General features: G+C 40.5%; 1 protein-coding gene across 2 annotated transcripts in view; it reads right to left on the reverse strand.

Moving 5' to 3' along the window:
- mcc (MCC regulator of WNT signaling pathway) overlaps window positions 1-14,994 on the reverse strand; it is a 183,291-nt gene that overhangs the window by 14,617 nt on the left and 153,680 nt on the right. For both annotated transcript variants that reach the window (XM_078214653.1, XM_078214654.1), the window contains 4 exons: window positions 12,245-12,345; window positions 9,297-9,480; window positions 3,882-4,116; window positions 1,994-2,200 (listed from right to left, as the gene is read on the reverse strand). In XM_078214653.1, the coding sequence (XP_078070779.1) occupies window positions 1,994-2,200; window positions 3,882-4,116; window positions 9,297-9,480; window positions 12,245-12,345 (727 nt within the window). The remainder of the gene's footprint in view (window positions 1-1,993; window positions 2,201-3,881; window positions 4,117-9,296; window positions 9,481-12,244; window positions 12,346-14,994) is intronic.

Here is a 14,994-nt window from a genome sequence, read left to right on the forward strand (position 1 = left end):
TTCTCCACCCATCTAGCTAGCTCACCTTTTATCCCGTGAGATTTAACCTTTTGCACCAGCCTGCCATGAGGGACCTTGTCAAACGCTTTACTAAAATCCATATAGACGACATCCACAGCCCTTCCCTCATCAATCATTTTTGTCACCTCCTCAAAAAACTCAACCAAATTTGTGAGGCATGACCTCCCTCGTACAAAACCATGCTGTCTATCGCTAATGAGATTATTCAGTTCTAAATGCGCATATATCCTATCTCTAAGAATCTTCTCCAACAATTTCCCTACCACGGACGTCAAGCTCACCGGCCTATAATTACCTGGGTTATCCTTGCTACCCTTCTTAAATAACGGGACCACATTTGCTATCCTCCAATCCTCTGGGACCTCGCCTGTGTCCAGTGAAGAGACAAAGATTTCTGTTAGAGGCCCAGCAATTTCATCTCTTGCCTCCCTGAGGAGTCTAGGATAGATGCCATCCGGCCCTGGGGATTTGTCTGTCTTAATGTTTCCTAAAAAACCTAACACTTCCTCCCTTGTAATTGAGCTTTTTTCTAACGGGTCAACACATCTCTCCGAGACACTACCAGTCAACATGTCCCTCTCCTTTGTGAATACTGATGCAAAGTATTCGTTTAGGATCTCACCTACTTCCTTTGGTTCTAAGCATAATTCCCCTCCTTTGTCCCTGAGAGGTCCGATTCTTTCCCTAACAACCCTCTTGTTCCTAACGTATGTATAAAATGCCTTAGGATTCTCCTTAATCCTGTCTGCCAAGGACATTTCGTGACCCCTGGAACAATCCACAATATTTTAAAACACAAACTTCTAAATAAACAACATTCTAAAAAAGTCAAGTTGTCTATCTCCCGATGTTAATGGCCCCTGTAAAAAAAATTCCAGGCCTGACTTTCACTGAAATCTAATCAGTTCTTCCTTAGGTCACACTCGATCGATATACCATGTTTTGTTGAAAATTGCCCAGTTAACCTGATATCAGTATTGGGGAAGATACTAGAGTCTATCATAAAAGACATAACAACAGAACATTTGGGAAACATTAACAAGATTGTGCAAAGCCAGGTTTATGAAAGGCAAATCATGCTTAACAAATCTATTAGCATCTTTTTGAGGATGTAACTAGTAGAATAGATATGGGAAAACCATGGGTGTAGTGTATTTGGATTTTCAGAAGGTTTTTGATAGAGTCCCTCAGAGGTTAGTGGGCAAAAATATAGCAAATGGGATGGGGGTAACATATTGGCATAATGAGAGGGGAAACAGAGAGTGGGAATAAATTGTTTTTTTTCCAAGCACCTGCCAGAGGGAGGGCACGCGGCTGGACACCCACCAGAGGGTAGGGCACACTGCTGAGCATGCGCCAGAGGGGAGGGCATGTGGCTGGGTGCGTGCCAGAGGGAGGTGCGGGGGAGCATAAATCCAGTCCAATGAGTTCCACGTGGTTTAAAGCTGAAATTGAGTTGATAAATGAAAGGAGAGTTTGAGAGATTTGTGGGAAAGAATTGGTGATAAAGTGAGAATAGTTTTCAAAAGCACACAAAGGAAAAAGATCCTGACAATGTAGAGAGCATGGGGATGCAAAACAAGTGGCTGATCTTGAAGGAATGCAGTTGATGGTTCTAGAAGAACATATAACTGCTAAGACCTTCCAGTAAAATACTGTAGAAATATATTACCATAACAATTGTTTGTAATCTTGATGTTTCTCTACACGTTTTCTTCTGTAGTTTGTGCAAGTGAGATAGGTTGAAAATAAAGTCAGAGAAAGATAATAAGTGCCAGTAGAAAACAGAATGAATGATTCAGAGATAAGGAGAGACAAATTAGAGGAAAATATTGTAGCTGGTATTGGTAGGTTGAGAGTCAGCAGCTCCTTCCCAGCTGTATATAACAGAAAAAATAATTTCTAAACAGCAATGTTACATTATCAGGATTCTTACAAAGTACTTAACAACTAGACTAATCGTGATATTTACTTTAACTTGTTTATCCTTTCCTCCGCTGCTGGTTGAACTGAGAGATTGCATGCGTTGCTCCTTTTGTTCTTCTACTTCTGATTTCAGATGTTCAATATGTACTAAGTAAGCTTGTTCCTGGGCTTCTCGAGTACTCAGCTTCAATTCAAGTGCTTTCTTCTCCTTTTCCATTAAATAAAGCTGAGCTTTGAGTTCTGCCATTTCCTCCTTCAAACAGAAATATGTTTCCAATCATAAAAAGATGTAATGGCTTGTGTCAAATATATGTCAAAAATATTCAAGCTTTGGGTACACTTAAATATATCAGGTTTGTCTGGTGTATATTACAGCCACTAGTAAAGGAGCCTTTGAGCTCATTAATACCTTGGCTCCACGTGCAGAAGAATGGCAATTTAAGCAACTGATCCACAGAATGGCATTTAGTGGCATTTCACATGGGATCAAGCCTCGATCACAGCATTGTGGTAAATATTTCTGAAGAAAAATCATACTTGACTCGAAACATTAACTGTCTCTTTTCACAGATGCTGTCAAACCTCCTGAGCGTTTCCAGCACTTACTGTTTTTATTCAAACAGACCAGTGGCTTTCACATGGGGAGGGGATCAAAGAAGTTTGCCAACAAATACAGTATGGGGCGAGGGAGCTGAGCAGTTACACAAATGGGAACTTGAGTGGGGATGGAGCAAAGCACTACTTCAGTTGAAGCAGAAGTGATAAGAGATTGGTTTCATTTTACTCAGCGTCCAAATGCAGCGAAATTCAAAACCTGTGCAAATGGAGATTTTCTTCCAAGCATACTATATCCCAGTTTAAAGTGGTTAAATTAAGATTGGTTGACAACATTGCCTGCATCTCTAGTCTGTACAAAAGCATGTTCCTAAGCTCTCTTTGGCTTGTCATTTGCAAATTTAATTGCCTTACTTCCATTAAAACATTTCTACGTGAACCACTAAAGTACTTAAATTGGCAGAAATTCTCCAGTTCAACATTCTTATTCATTCACCTCAATTTTAACCAAAAAAACTGATCATTGTTGATGATGATTGTTGTTCTTAGATCTTGCTGTTTATAAAATGGATATCAAGGTTTGTGTATATATATATATATATATATATATATATGTCACTGCATTTCAAAATAATGATTGCATTGGAAACACTGAACGATTTACAAGAAATGCAATTCATATCTTACAGCTGTTTTAATCCTTTTTGTATTACTGGCACTTTTTCAGCCTCTAAATTAGATCATATTTTACCTACCCATTTTAAATGAACTAATCATAGGCTATTAAACCTGTGTATTTGTTTCTTTGTGATAGCGGTCAGCATTCCAGATTGATATTTACTTGTTCGCCCTTTCTTCATTTTATTAGGTCCTATAAATCATCTAGTTTCCAGTTATGACAAACCAGCTACACCCCAAAATATTAATCTATCGTTTCTCTTTGAAGATTCTGCAGAACTTTATGAACACTGGGCATTTTCAGTTCTTCTTTATATCCCTATTTAATCAAAGTATCCATTGTTTATTGGTATCACACAACAAATATGAAACCCACCACTTCACTGAAATCAAATGTTTTCCCTTGTTCTAAAACTAATTTTGTTCTAAGGTATTAGGAAAACAAATATGGATTGTAATATTTAAGATAAAGCCATAAAATATTATCAAGTTTCAAACATGATTCTGACTTAAAGCATTACAATACAGTTGGCTGTTCTAAGAAACGCTATCTGATCTGTTAAGTACTTAACACCTATTTTTGTTTCACATTAGCTAATTGAATTACCTTTGGACAATTCCTTTAAAATGCAGCCACCTTTTTCAGTAGATTTTATAAAATAAGTTGTTACAATGCTAAAAGTCAGTAATTCTTCACTCACCTTCATAGCCATGAGTTCCTGCATTAGAACTGCATTCTCCAAATCAAGTCGTTGACTATCTCCCCGAGGTTTAACATCATAACTAAGTGGATCAATATGAATACTTTCCAGCTCTAACATAGTTAGCTTGACTGCTGCTCTGTCATTCTTAAGCTGCTGAACATAATCCTTTAATCTCTGCTCATCTTCTTTTGTAAACTCTGTATCACAGCTGCTAGCAGTTGAGCTTGTAGTACTGAAGGGACAATTATAATGTGCATTAAGGAGACATTTTAAATTTAACATTTAACAAAATACTGGTTAAAAACTTATTCCGGACTACTATCAAATATAACTGTGTAATTGACGAAAATAAGAGACACGCTTTCGAAGCTTAATGTCTCATATTCATTAAGGCAGGCACAAAAACACCTAATTTCAAAGGAAACAACATTTTATGCTGCATGAAAAAAGGGGTGCTGATTGGTTCACCACTTGACTCTGATTGGTTTGAGATGTTGCCATGATGAATGCACCAGTTCCCCATGCTTTTGTTTATTCAGAAAAGAGACAATGACTGAACATATTCCTATGGCCTGCAGAGGAAAGGTCCCTGCATGTGAATATATGTAGCTTCTAGCAGGCATCAGAGAGTTACATTGTGAGCCCGACTGATAACATTAAATTGGCTGTTAGTGTAATTATTAGCACACTTGTGATTGTTCAGCAAGTGCTGCCAAATCACGGAATTACATTTAATGCTAAATATTACATTCTGAGTTTTGCAAGCATAGGTTGGCTGAGTATAGTCAGTACTCTGCCTATTACGAATAGCCAAAGGGACATGCTATTTCACATGATCCACCATCAATCATTGGAACAGAAGACTTGCATACCTGGCATCACCCCAGCATTGAATTTCATTTAGCACATGTGTGAGGTAGGCAGAAGTATTTTTCATTTGATGGCAGCATCCAAATCATTCAGGTCCAAAAGTGGCGACCTTCAATCCATTCATATATATGCATGATACATAGCGAGCAATGTTTTGATTGGGACCTGAAAAGTACTCCGTCTACCTCAACTTAGCTGGGAGGTTAAAATATCTTTAAAATTCGAGCAACAGGTAAAGCAGCAGTTTCATGCTGTAATCATGCAGTGAGAACACAAGTCGTGGTTTCCACAGCTTCTTCCCTGCTGCCATCAGACTTTTGAATGGGCCTACCATATACTAAGCTGATCTTTCTCTGCACCCCAGCTATGACTGTAACACTGTATTCTGCACCCACTCCTTTCCTTCTCCCCTATGTACTCTGTGAAGTTTTGTCAGTAAGGCACGCAAGAAACAATACTTTTCACTGTATCCCAATACATGTGACAATAATAAAACAAATCAAAAATATGCCTCTCAATTAAAAGTACTGGCTTGTTTTAAGTAGGGGAGACGAGTTCGAATTCCTACTTGTCTCTCATAATATTGCACCCTCAAGCAGCTGATCAGAGACATGCTTAGTATTAACTCCATGTGAGCAGGCTATCTATACTCCTACTATGAAAATTACAGTTCCAACCAAGGATGTGTCCAAAGGGTCAAAATCTCAGACTCCTGAGATTAAAAAAAACACTGGAACATCAGAATGACAGAATTACAAACATCTGGAAATGATTTAAGGTTATTTGCATCAGTCCTGCAGGCAGGCACTAAGCCACAGGTATCAAAGAGAAACAAAGGAAGACAATGTTTTAAAACAAAATAACCTAGCTATAACAAACAATGATATTGTGGAACTCCAAATTTGAGTTTTGGGCCATAAATTAAAACTTCAGAATGACAAAACTGTTGTGCTTATGATGGAATAATTGAGCAAAGTTTTTGGCAAGAAGGGAAAAGAAGTTAAAATGATTTGTGAACTGGCTAGAAAAGAGTATCAGGATATTTTGATTGATCGTCAACATGACCTTAAGGAATTTTGGTTGTTTTAAAAGTTAAATAGGGGACCTTTTCTGTAGTTTAGAGCATAAATTGCCTGTTGAATAGTTGCTTAGACAAGGTTGCTTTTAGTTTGTTACAGTAAAAGTCTTAAAAACTTGAATTTTTTTCATATGATCCTTCCAATCAGTCACCACAAATTCAATTTTTTTTTCAATAAAGTTATTGGTTTCTACAGGAATAAAAAAATGGAGGTTGCTGTCCAATTTACCCCTGATAAAGGTCACACTGATAGCTTCACCAATATTACTACAGCAAAATCTGGGGTATGATCATGGGATGCAGATTGTCAGAGTGTACTCCAGCAATTGTGTCCATAGAAAATGTCTGATAACTGTAACGCCTTTGGCAGCATGTCCTTCCCACATATGGAATGGGTCAACAGAAGCCTTGAGAAGGTGACAAAAATGTTTGACGAGGGAAGAGCTGTGGATGTTGTCTACGTGGATTTTAGTAAGGCAATCGACAAGTCCCTCATGGCAGTCTGGCGCAAAAGATAAAATCTCATGGGGTCGGGGTGAACTAGCTAGATGGATTCAGAACTGGCTTGGCCATAGAAGATAGAGGGTAGCGGTGGAAGGGTATTTTTCTGAATGGAGGTCTGTAACTAGTGGTGTTCCACAGGGATCAGTGCTGGGACCTCTGCTGTTTGTAATATATATATAAATAACTTGGAAGAAAATGTAGCTGGTCTGATTAGCAAATTTGTGGATGATACGAAGATTGGCGGAGTTGTGGATGGTGATGAAGCTTGTCAGAGAATACAGCAGGATATAGATAGACTGGAAAATTGGGCGGAGAAATGGCAGTTGGAATTTAATCCAGACAAATGCAAGGTGGTACATTTTGGTAGATCCAATTCAAGTGGGAGCTATAAAATAAATGGCAGAACAATCAGGAGCATTGACACACAGAGATCTGGGAGTACAGGTCCACAGATCCTTAAAAGTGGCAGCACAGGTGGAAAAGGTGGTGAAGAAAGCATATGGCATGTTTGCCTTCATCGGATGGGGCATCGAGTATAAAAGTTTGCAAATTATGTTAGTTGTATAAAACGTTGGTTAGGCCACATTTGGAATACTGTGTCCAATTCTGGTCCCCACACTACCAGAAGGATGCGGAGGCTTTGGAGAGAGTGCAGAAAAGATTTACCAGGATGTTGCTTGGTATGGAGGGTATTAGCTATGAGGAAAGATTGAATAAATTGGGATTGTTCTCCCTGGAAAGACGGAGGCTGAGGGGGCAACCTGATAGAAGTTTATAAATTATGAGAGGTATAGATACGGTGAACAGTTGGAAACTTTTTCCCAGAGCAGAAATGACAATTATAAGGGGGCACAAGTTCAAGATAAGGGGGGAAAGGCTCAGTGGAGATGTGCAGGGGAAGCTTTGTTTTTACACAGAGGGTGGTGGGGGCCTGGCATGCACCGCTAAGTGAGGTGATTGAGGCAGATATGTTAGTCACACTTAAGACTTATCTTGATAGGCATATGAACAAACGGGGAAGAGAGGGATACAAGTGGTTGGTTAGATAGGCAAATATGGTCAGCGCAGGCTTGGAGGGAAAGGGCCTGTTTCTGTGCTGTACTGTTCTTTGTTCAGTTAAGAAGAATTCAAACTATAACCGTGAGAAAGGAGCTGAATTGTGCAGGAAAACATCTTCGACACATTAACTTTTAATAGCTAACTTTATGGTGAAACTTTGTTTTCTCCCTCAAGGAATTATAATAGTTGCAGTATTTATGACAACCAAGTTTAATTTTGGGGATAGGAAATGGAATGGAGGGCATCAACAATCAATGAAAAAACTTAAAGTTTTAATATTTTGATTGGTTGCATTTGTGGTGGCTCTTCACTGGCTCTATTTTAATATAGGGAGTGAGAACATCTTTATGATTTCATTGGGAGTGACAAATTTGAACCAATAAGAATTCCTCTGCAAAACAAAATGGCTGCAGTGTTACATTGAAATTATAGGCGGAATTTTATCAAATCACCCAGTCAGAAGGGGGTTGGAAACACATTTGTAATTGAAGCAGGCTTTGCTGTGGCCCTTCAGACACTGTATTAGTATCCCTCTCCCAGGCTTCCAATCAGAGGGTGGGTGAGATGATGAATTTGTATTGAAAGGAATTCTGATAGGGCTCAGAATAACTGAACTTTGGCTTCAGTGATCATTGAATGGAATAGAGGACTGGGAATGGTGCCCACCCCACCCCACGCCACCCTGGCCTCAAACTCTTAACTAGGGGCACCAGCTGTGGGATCTGAGGGGCTGAAGTATGATGATGTTTATCACAGATTGGAGGAAGAGGCCAGTCTCTCCAACCAAACAAGTGAGGAAGTGAGTAGCAGGAGTGAAGGCCTTGGAGGCAGTATCTCAAGACTTTCAAGGAGGGTAGAAAAAGTGAGTGCCATAACACTTCCAAGTCCCACACATGGATTTTCCCAGATTTCTTGTGCACAACATTCCTCAGACCAACACACAGAGCTCTGCCACACATTATCCAGGGAAACAGCCAATATTGACACTAATCCTCATATTTATGGCTTCTCACACCCACACCTCAGTCACCCTTCATAAATGTTGCCCTTCCTTCCCACACAATCCATTTCTCACACTTCCAACTCTGTTTTCTATTCTTGCTGAAGAGAGTACAAGGGAGAGGCAGACAAACAGGATGGGGAGCTCCAGTTTTAGCCACCGGTAATGAATGCCCGTCTGGTCCACTGGGAAGCAGGTTGTATTCCAAGAGGCTACAGGTGTCAGCAATGACAAGCCATGAAAGCGTGATCCTCTGTAGACACTACATATTGCACATCTTCATGTTGGATCTCTGTGACAATTCCCTCTGACCTGCGATGCAGCATGTGGCTAACGAGAAAACAGCTGGTACTGCTGCTGATGTTTCTCCTCTTGTTCCTCAGCCAAAGTACAAGATGGAGCTTTGTAAGCTGCTCTGAAGCCACAGTGAAGGCTGACAGCAGGGAGTGAAATTCAAGGGAGGTGAACTGACTTTCAAGAAATTGGAAATCAGTAAATTTGTCAAGCAGCAAGAGCAGATTCTCAGAAGGCCTGAGAAGTGCGTGCCAGTTTCTTACCTAGGAATGGCTATTTAGTTTCACTGTTTGAAGGCTTCCCAGCCTGTTAGTTTTATTAGAATAAGCAGCCCCCACTGTGCTCTTGCTTGGTTGACCCTAGCGAGTTTGACACTATGCACTGGCTATTAAAGCTGAAACGTGAATTAACCATCTTTTTGAATATTTTCATAACTTAATTGAGGGGTTCACGGGGATTTCCTGCTTGCAACCCACCTTGGTTAACTATGAAGCAAGTGGAATCATGTAGCGTTCCTGACCAGAGGTCACTTTTTGGGGATTTAACCCTTGCCCACAACCAAACCCTCCTCTCCTTAGCAGTTCAACATTTGATCTAGATTTCTTACCTGGTGTGGCTGTGAGAAGACAGACTTTCCCATGGCTGTATATTACATCCTGTTACAGTGCAGGCTCCACCACAGCTGCCATCAAGTTTCATTAGTAGTGCTTTTGCAGCATTCTCTGCGGTCTTCCTGCAGTCATGTGCTCTCTTTAACATCATTGTTATGTTTTCCTCACCATTTTGATCACCTGTTCAGAAGGGATGACTTTTATCTTATTAATGACAATAAAGACAAAGTAACAACTGTGAACAGAATCACAGAAACCTCATTTTCTGAGTTCAATAATTTAGTAATAGACTGAACAGGATAGTTTTTTCAAATTATAATAAAATAATTGGAAGGTTTAACGATGATACAGAAAGTAAGTTATGAATGCCAAAGTTGAGATTTAAACTGCACATCCACAACCAATTTAATTACTTTTTAATTACCAGGAAAATAATGCCACATTTTAGAACTTCAATATAATGCACTGCTATCTGACAGGTCACACGTTAACAGAAAAGAATTTACAACGTGAAAGCGGGAAGGTGTTTGTGGTGCCAGCCCAGACTGTACTCACAGATTGGTTGGCTTTAAAGTGACAATGGTCAAAGCCCAAGAGCAAAATTAACCATTGGATTGCATAAATACGGGTAAAATCTGACACTCCATACCTTAAAGATCAATTTGACTAGATGGAAAGAAAACCAACTTTTAATGGCAGCATCATAGAAATCATCATAGAAACCCTACAGTACAGAAAGAGGCCATTCGGCCCATCGAGTCTGCACCGACCACAATCCCACCCAGGCCCTACCCCCATATGCCCACATATTTTACCCACTAATCCCTCTAACCTACGCAAGCCAGGACACTAAGGGGCAATTTTAGCATGGCCAATCAACCTAACCCACACATCTTTGGACTGTGGGAGGAAACCGGAGCACCCGGAGGAAACCCACGCAGACACGAGGAGAATGTGCAAACTCCACACAGACAGTGACCCAAGCCGGGAATCGAACCCAGGTCCCTGGAGTTGTGAAGCAGCAGTGCTAACCACTGTGCTGCCGTGCCGCCCATCAAGTCACAATTGTGAGGATGAATGATTTTTAAATATTTTGGGGGAATATTGGGCTATTCCGTAAAAGTGTTTGTTTGTGTGTGTGCAAATTATTTAAATAAACTGGGGAGGTTAATAACGACAACTTGTCTGGGAGAGTTGAAAGACATGATGTGGAGATGCCGGCGTTGGACTGGGGTGAACACAGTAAGAAGTCTCACAACACCAGGTTTATTTGGTAGCAAATACCATAAGCTTTCGGAGCGCTGCTCCTTCGTCAGATGGAGTGGAAATGTGCTTTCAAACAGTGCACAGCGACACAACATCAAGTTACAGAATACTGATTAGAATGCGAATCCCTAAAGCCAGCCAGGTCTTAAAGGTACAGACAATGTGGGTGGAGGGAGCATTAAACACAGGTTAAAGAGATGTGTATTGTCTCCAGACAGAACAGCTAGTGAGATTCTGCAAGCCCAGGAGGCAAGCTGTGGGGGTTACTGATAATGTGACATAAATCCAACATCCCGGTTTAGGCCGTCCTCATGTGTGCGGAACTTGGCTATCAGTTTCTGCTCAGCGACTCTGCACTGTCGTGTGTCGTGAAGGCCGCCTTGGAGAACGCTTACCTGAAGATCCAAGGCTGAATGCCCGTGACTGCTGAAGTGCTCCCCCACAGGAAGAGAACAGTCATGCCTGGTGATTGTCGAGCGGTGTTCATTCATGCGGTGTTCAACCATGCAGACGCTACGACAACGGATGAATGAACACCGCTCGACAATCACCAGGCAAGACTGTTCTCTTCCTGTGGGGGAGCACTTCAGCAGTCACGGGCATTCAGCCTTGGATCTTCAGGTAAGCGTTCTCCAAGGCGGCCTTCACGACACACGACAGCGCAGAGTCGCTGAGCAGAAACTGATAGCCAAGTTCCGCACATACAAGGACGGCCTAAACCGGGATGTTGGATTTATGTCACATTATCAGTAACCCCCACAGCTTGCCTCCTGGGCTTGCAGAATCTCACTAGCTGTTCTGTCTGGAGACAATACACATCTCTTTAACCTGTGTTTAATGCTCCCTCCACCCACATTGTCTGTACCTTTAAGACCTGGCTGGCTTTAGGGATTCGCATTCTAATCAGTATTCTGTAACTTGATGTTGTGTCGCTGTGCACCGTTTGAAAGCACATTTCCACTCCATCTGACGAAGGAGCAGCGCTCCGAAAGCTTATGGTATTTGCTACCAAATAAACCTGTTGGACTTTAACCTGGTGTTGTGAGACTTCTTACAGAGTTGAAAGATACAAGGGATGAAAAGTGCTAAGTGCATACATTTGTGATAAGAGGCCATGGTGAAGTGGGCTTGTAAGTAAATAGGTTGAGTTTTAAACATTTGCATTTGAAGATAGATAGGGACTTGGCTTTTCAGCTGTTACATTTTGGGTGCATGTGGTACGTGTGTGTGTTAACCACTGAGATTGCTGCTTCACCACTATTACCAACAGAGATGTAACATCTAAGCAATGGCCTAGATTGGAGTTCATTCTTGTTGGGTGCCAGCAGGTATCACTTGACTGCCCCAAATTTCAGGCAAGGGAATGTGTTGAAACTCTGTTGGGGTACAAGTTAAAACCTATGATAGGCAGAACTAGGACCAACAGACGCTGTGTTGCAGCTTAGTGTTAGGAAGCCTGAAAGATATCTTGCATTATTTGTTTGACATATAGGTTAGAAGACATGGCTGTGACTCTAATATTGCTATATATTTTTGATATAGAGTACATGAATACATGATCAAAATATAATGCCAAGGAAAGTTAACATGCCCTGGAAGTGTATACAGTATTGCATACATAACTTAAATTATATATGATAAATAGATACAAATCACATATGAATACTTTGTTACCCACCAACAGATCCAACACCTGCAGCCCTAAATTGGCCCAGAATGAGTCCTTGTTCACTCTCAGCCAGAGCCAGCAGTAACTCATAGGCTTCTATGCATTGTTCACTGGAGATACAAAAAGTATAAATGTGAACAATCATATTTTACAACTAAACATTATAGCATCAACTTATGTAACTGAATAGCAACCTGCAATTCTACCATCACACTAATGAATGTATTTAATAGGCCACAATCTAGTGGGAAAGACATCACAGAGAAAACCTGCAGGGAAATTGCGAAGAGCTGCAAAAAGTATAGAGCAGTGATAATGAGGAATTTCAGATACAATACAAAGACTGGAATAGTAATAGTGTGAAGGACAGGGAAAAGTTTCTGAAGAATGTTCATGACCAGTGTGCTTATTATGGCCCTGTGAGGAAGGAGACATTGTTGGATCAAGCTCTGGAGAATGAGATAGGTCGACTGGATGAAGTGTCAATGATCGCAGATCATAATGTATAGGTTAGCTATGGAAAAGAACAAGGAGAAATTTAAGAGTAAAAATATTCAATTGGAGGATGATTAATTTCAACGGGGCAAGAATGGGTTTGGCAAAATTGGCAGGTAGAACCGGAATAGAACATTGGACTGCCTTCAAAGAGGAGATTGTTCAGGTACATTTGGGGTATATTCTCACAAGGCGGAAAGATGGGGAAAGCAAAGCCAGAGAGCTATTGGTGAGGTGATGATGAGTAAGATGAAGCAGCAGAATGGGGCACATGATAGATAAAAATACAAGTGAGAAACAAACTGAATATACAAAGTTCACAAGTTCATGGGGGAAATGCAAAAAGAAATACAAAAGGCCAAGACAGTAAGAGAACTCACTGACAACTAATGTAAAATGGAATGCAAAAGTCCTCTATAAACATTTAAATAGAAATGGGTTAGATGTGGCCAAGACAAGATCAGCCATGATCATGTCAAATGGAGAAGTAGGCTCAAAGGTCTGAATTGCTCAGTCCTGCTTCTAGTTATGTCATTTTCTTAAATTGTTACAGCACTGAAACTGCCTTAACGTCAAAAATAACAACTTCTGTAACTGTAACCATGGTGGATTTTCCTGTTAATGATTGGTTGATTGATTATGTTAATAAAGATAAACAATGCCCAACCCCAGTGTAAGGAGTGAGAGCAAAGAGAGAGTCAGCTTGGACACTGGATGTGTAGTTTGGAGGCAGAGATCCATAATGATGTGACTAAACCCACGAACAAGGAAAAGATTGATGTCTTGTTTCACATCTCATCATCTAGCTTGGGTCCATTTAAAATTTCCCTTCTTGTCCTCCTCAACTTTTTAAAGTCTTTAAAGGACACATCACCCTTCTCCAATACAATTCCTCCAGGTGTCCAACTCACTTGGTTCCACTCTTGCTTATCAAACTGTTGTCAGAACATCCAACAATAGTGTCTCATCCTGCTCCCACACTGTTACCTTTGGAGATGCCAACGATCATATCCTTAGCCCCACCCAGTTCGCAGTGCCCACTGTTAACATCACCCAAGCACATAGGTAAGCTTCCATACATATGCTCACAACATCCACTTTAATCACAGTCCCACTGCACAACCTCTCTCAACTCTTCCAGTGCATGTGACGTCAAATTGCTTATCCAACAACCATGCTTATTAGTTACAATTTCCTCCAGTGAGAGCATTAGGAAGACTGTAGTTATCATTTTTGGTTTCCCCATAAACTGGCCCCTGAGCTGAACCTACAAACCTAAATCCTCCCTAAGACTGTCTACATCCATTTCTGCAACATCATCTGGCTCAGTCCACTCTGATAAATGATTTTGTCACCTCTAGACTTCACTATTCTAAAGCTTTGTTGGCCTGTCTTTCATACTTCACCCTCTGAACCTCACCTTGTCAAAAATAGCTGCTGTAATGGTCTCCCGCACGAAATCCTCTCACCCATTGTTCCTTTCCCTGCAGGTTTACATTAGTTCCTTAACCTTCAACTTTAAATTCTCATCCTTGTTTTCAAGTACATTCTAGACCTCGCTATTTTTATAACTTTCTTCCTATCATTCACTTCCATAACCCCTGCTCCCTGCCCAGAAATCTTTGTTCCTCTGAGAGGCAAGGATAGATACATTGGATTATATGTAAAGAAAGAATTTAAAATCATACAGCAATGTCCTTTCCAGCCAATAAATTACACTGAGTCATTGTTCTTGTCTAAGAAAACAACCAATTTGCACACAGGAAGTCCTATGAACAACAATAAATTAAACAACCAGTTAACTTGTCTTGGTTTTGTTTGAGGAACAAATTTACATACTACTCTTCTTCCAATAAGGCCATGGCATTGTTCATGTCCATATGAGGGAGAATACTGGGCTTTGCTTTGATCTCACCTGAAATATGCCACCTTCGATAATATAGCACTCTCTTAGTACCACACTGAACTTCGAGCCTAGATTATGTGCACAAGCAGTGCACTGGAATTTGGACCGATAAATTTTCGATTCAGAGGCAAGTGTGCCAACACCAAACCCAAGCAGGAGATGTATAATATTAAAAGTACAAGATGGCAGATCAAAGGAGAAGCAAGAGAGATAATTTCAGTAGTTAGCTAAATGAAAGAAACTACTTGCATAATTTTCTAGCAAATAGCCCAAAACTAATCAGCTAATTCACAGGGAAGCAAGGAAAGCATTTAGCAAACATTATGTTCTAATTATAGTGGATTTCAACTGCTGAATT

Source organism: Mustelus asterias, chromosome 6 (assembly GCF_964213995.1).
Source record: "Mustelus asterias chromosome 6, sMusAst1.hap1.1, whole genome shotgun sequence".
NCBI lineage: Eukaryota > Metazoa > Chordata > Chondrichthyes > Carcharhiniformes > Triakidae > Mustelus > Mustelus asterias.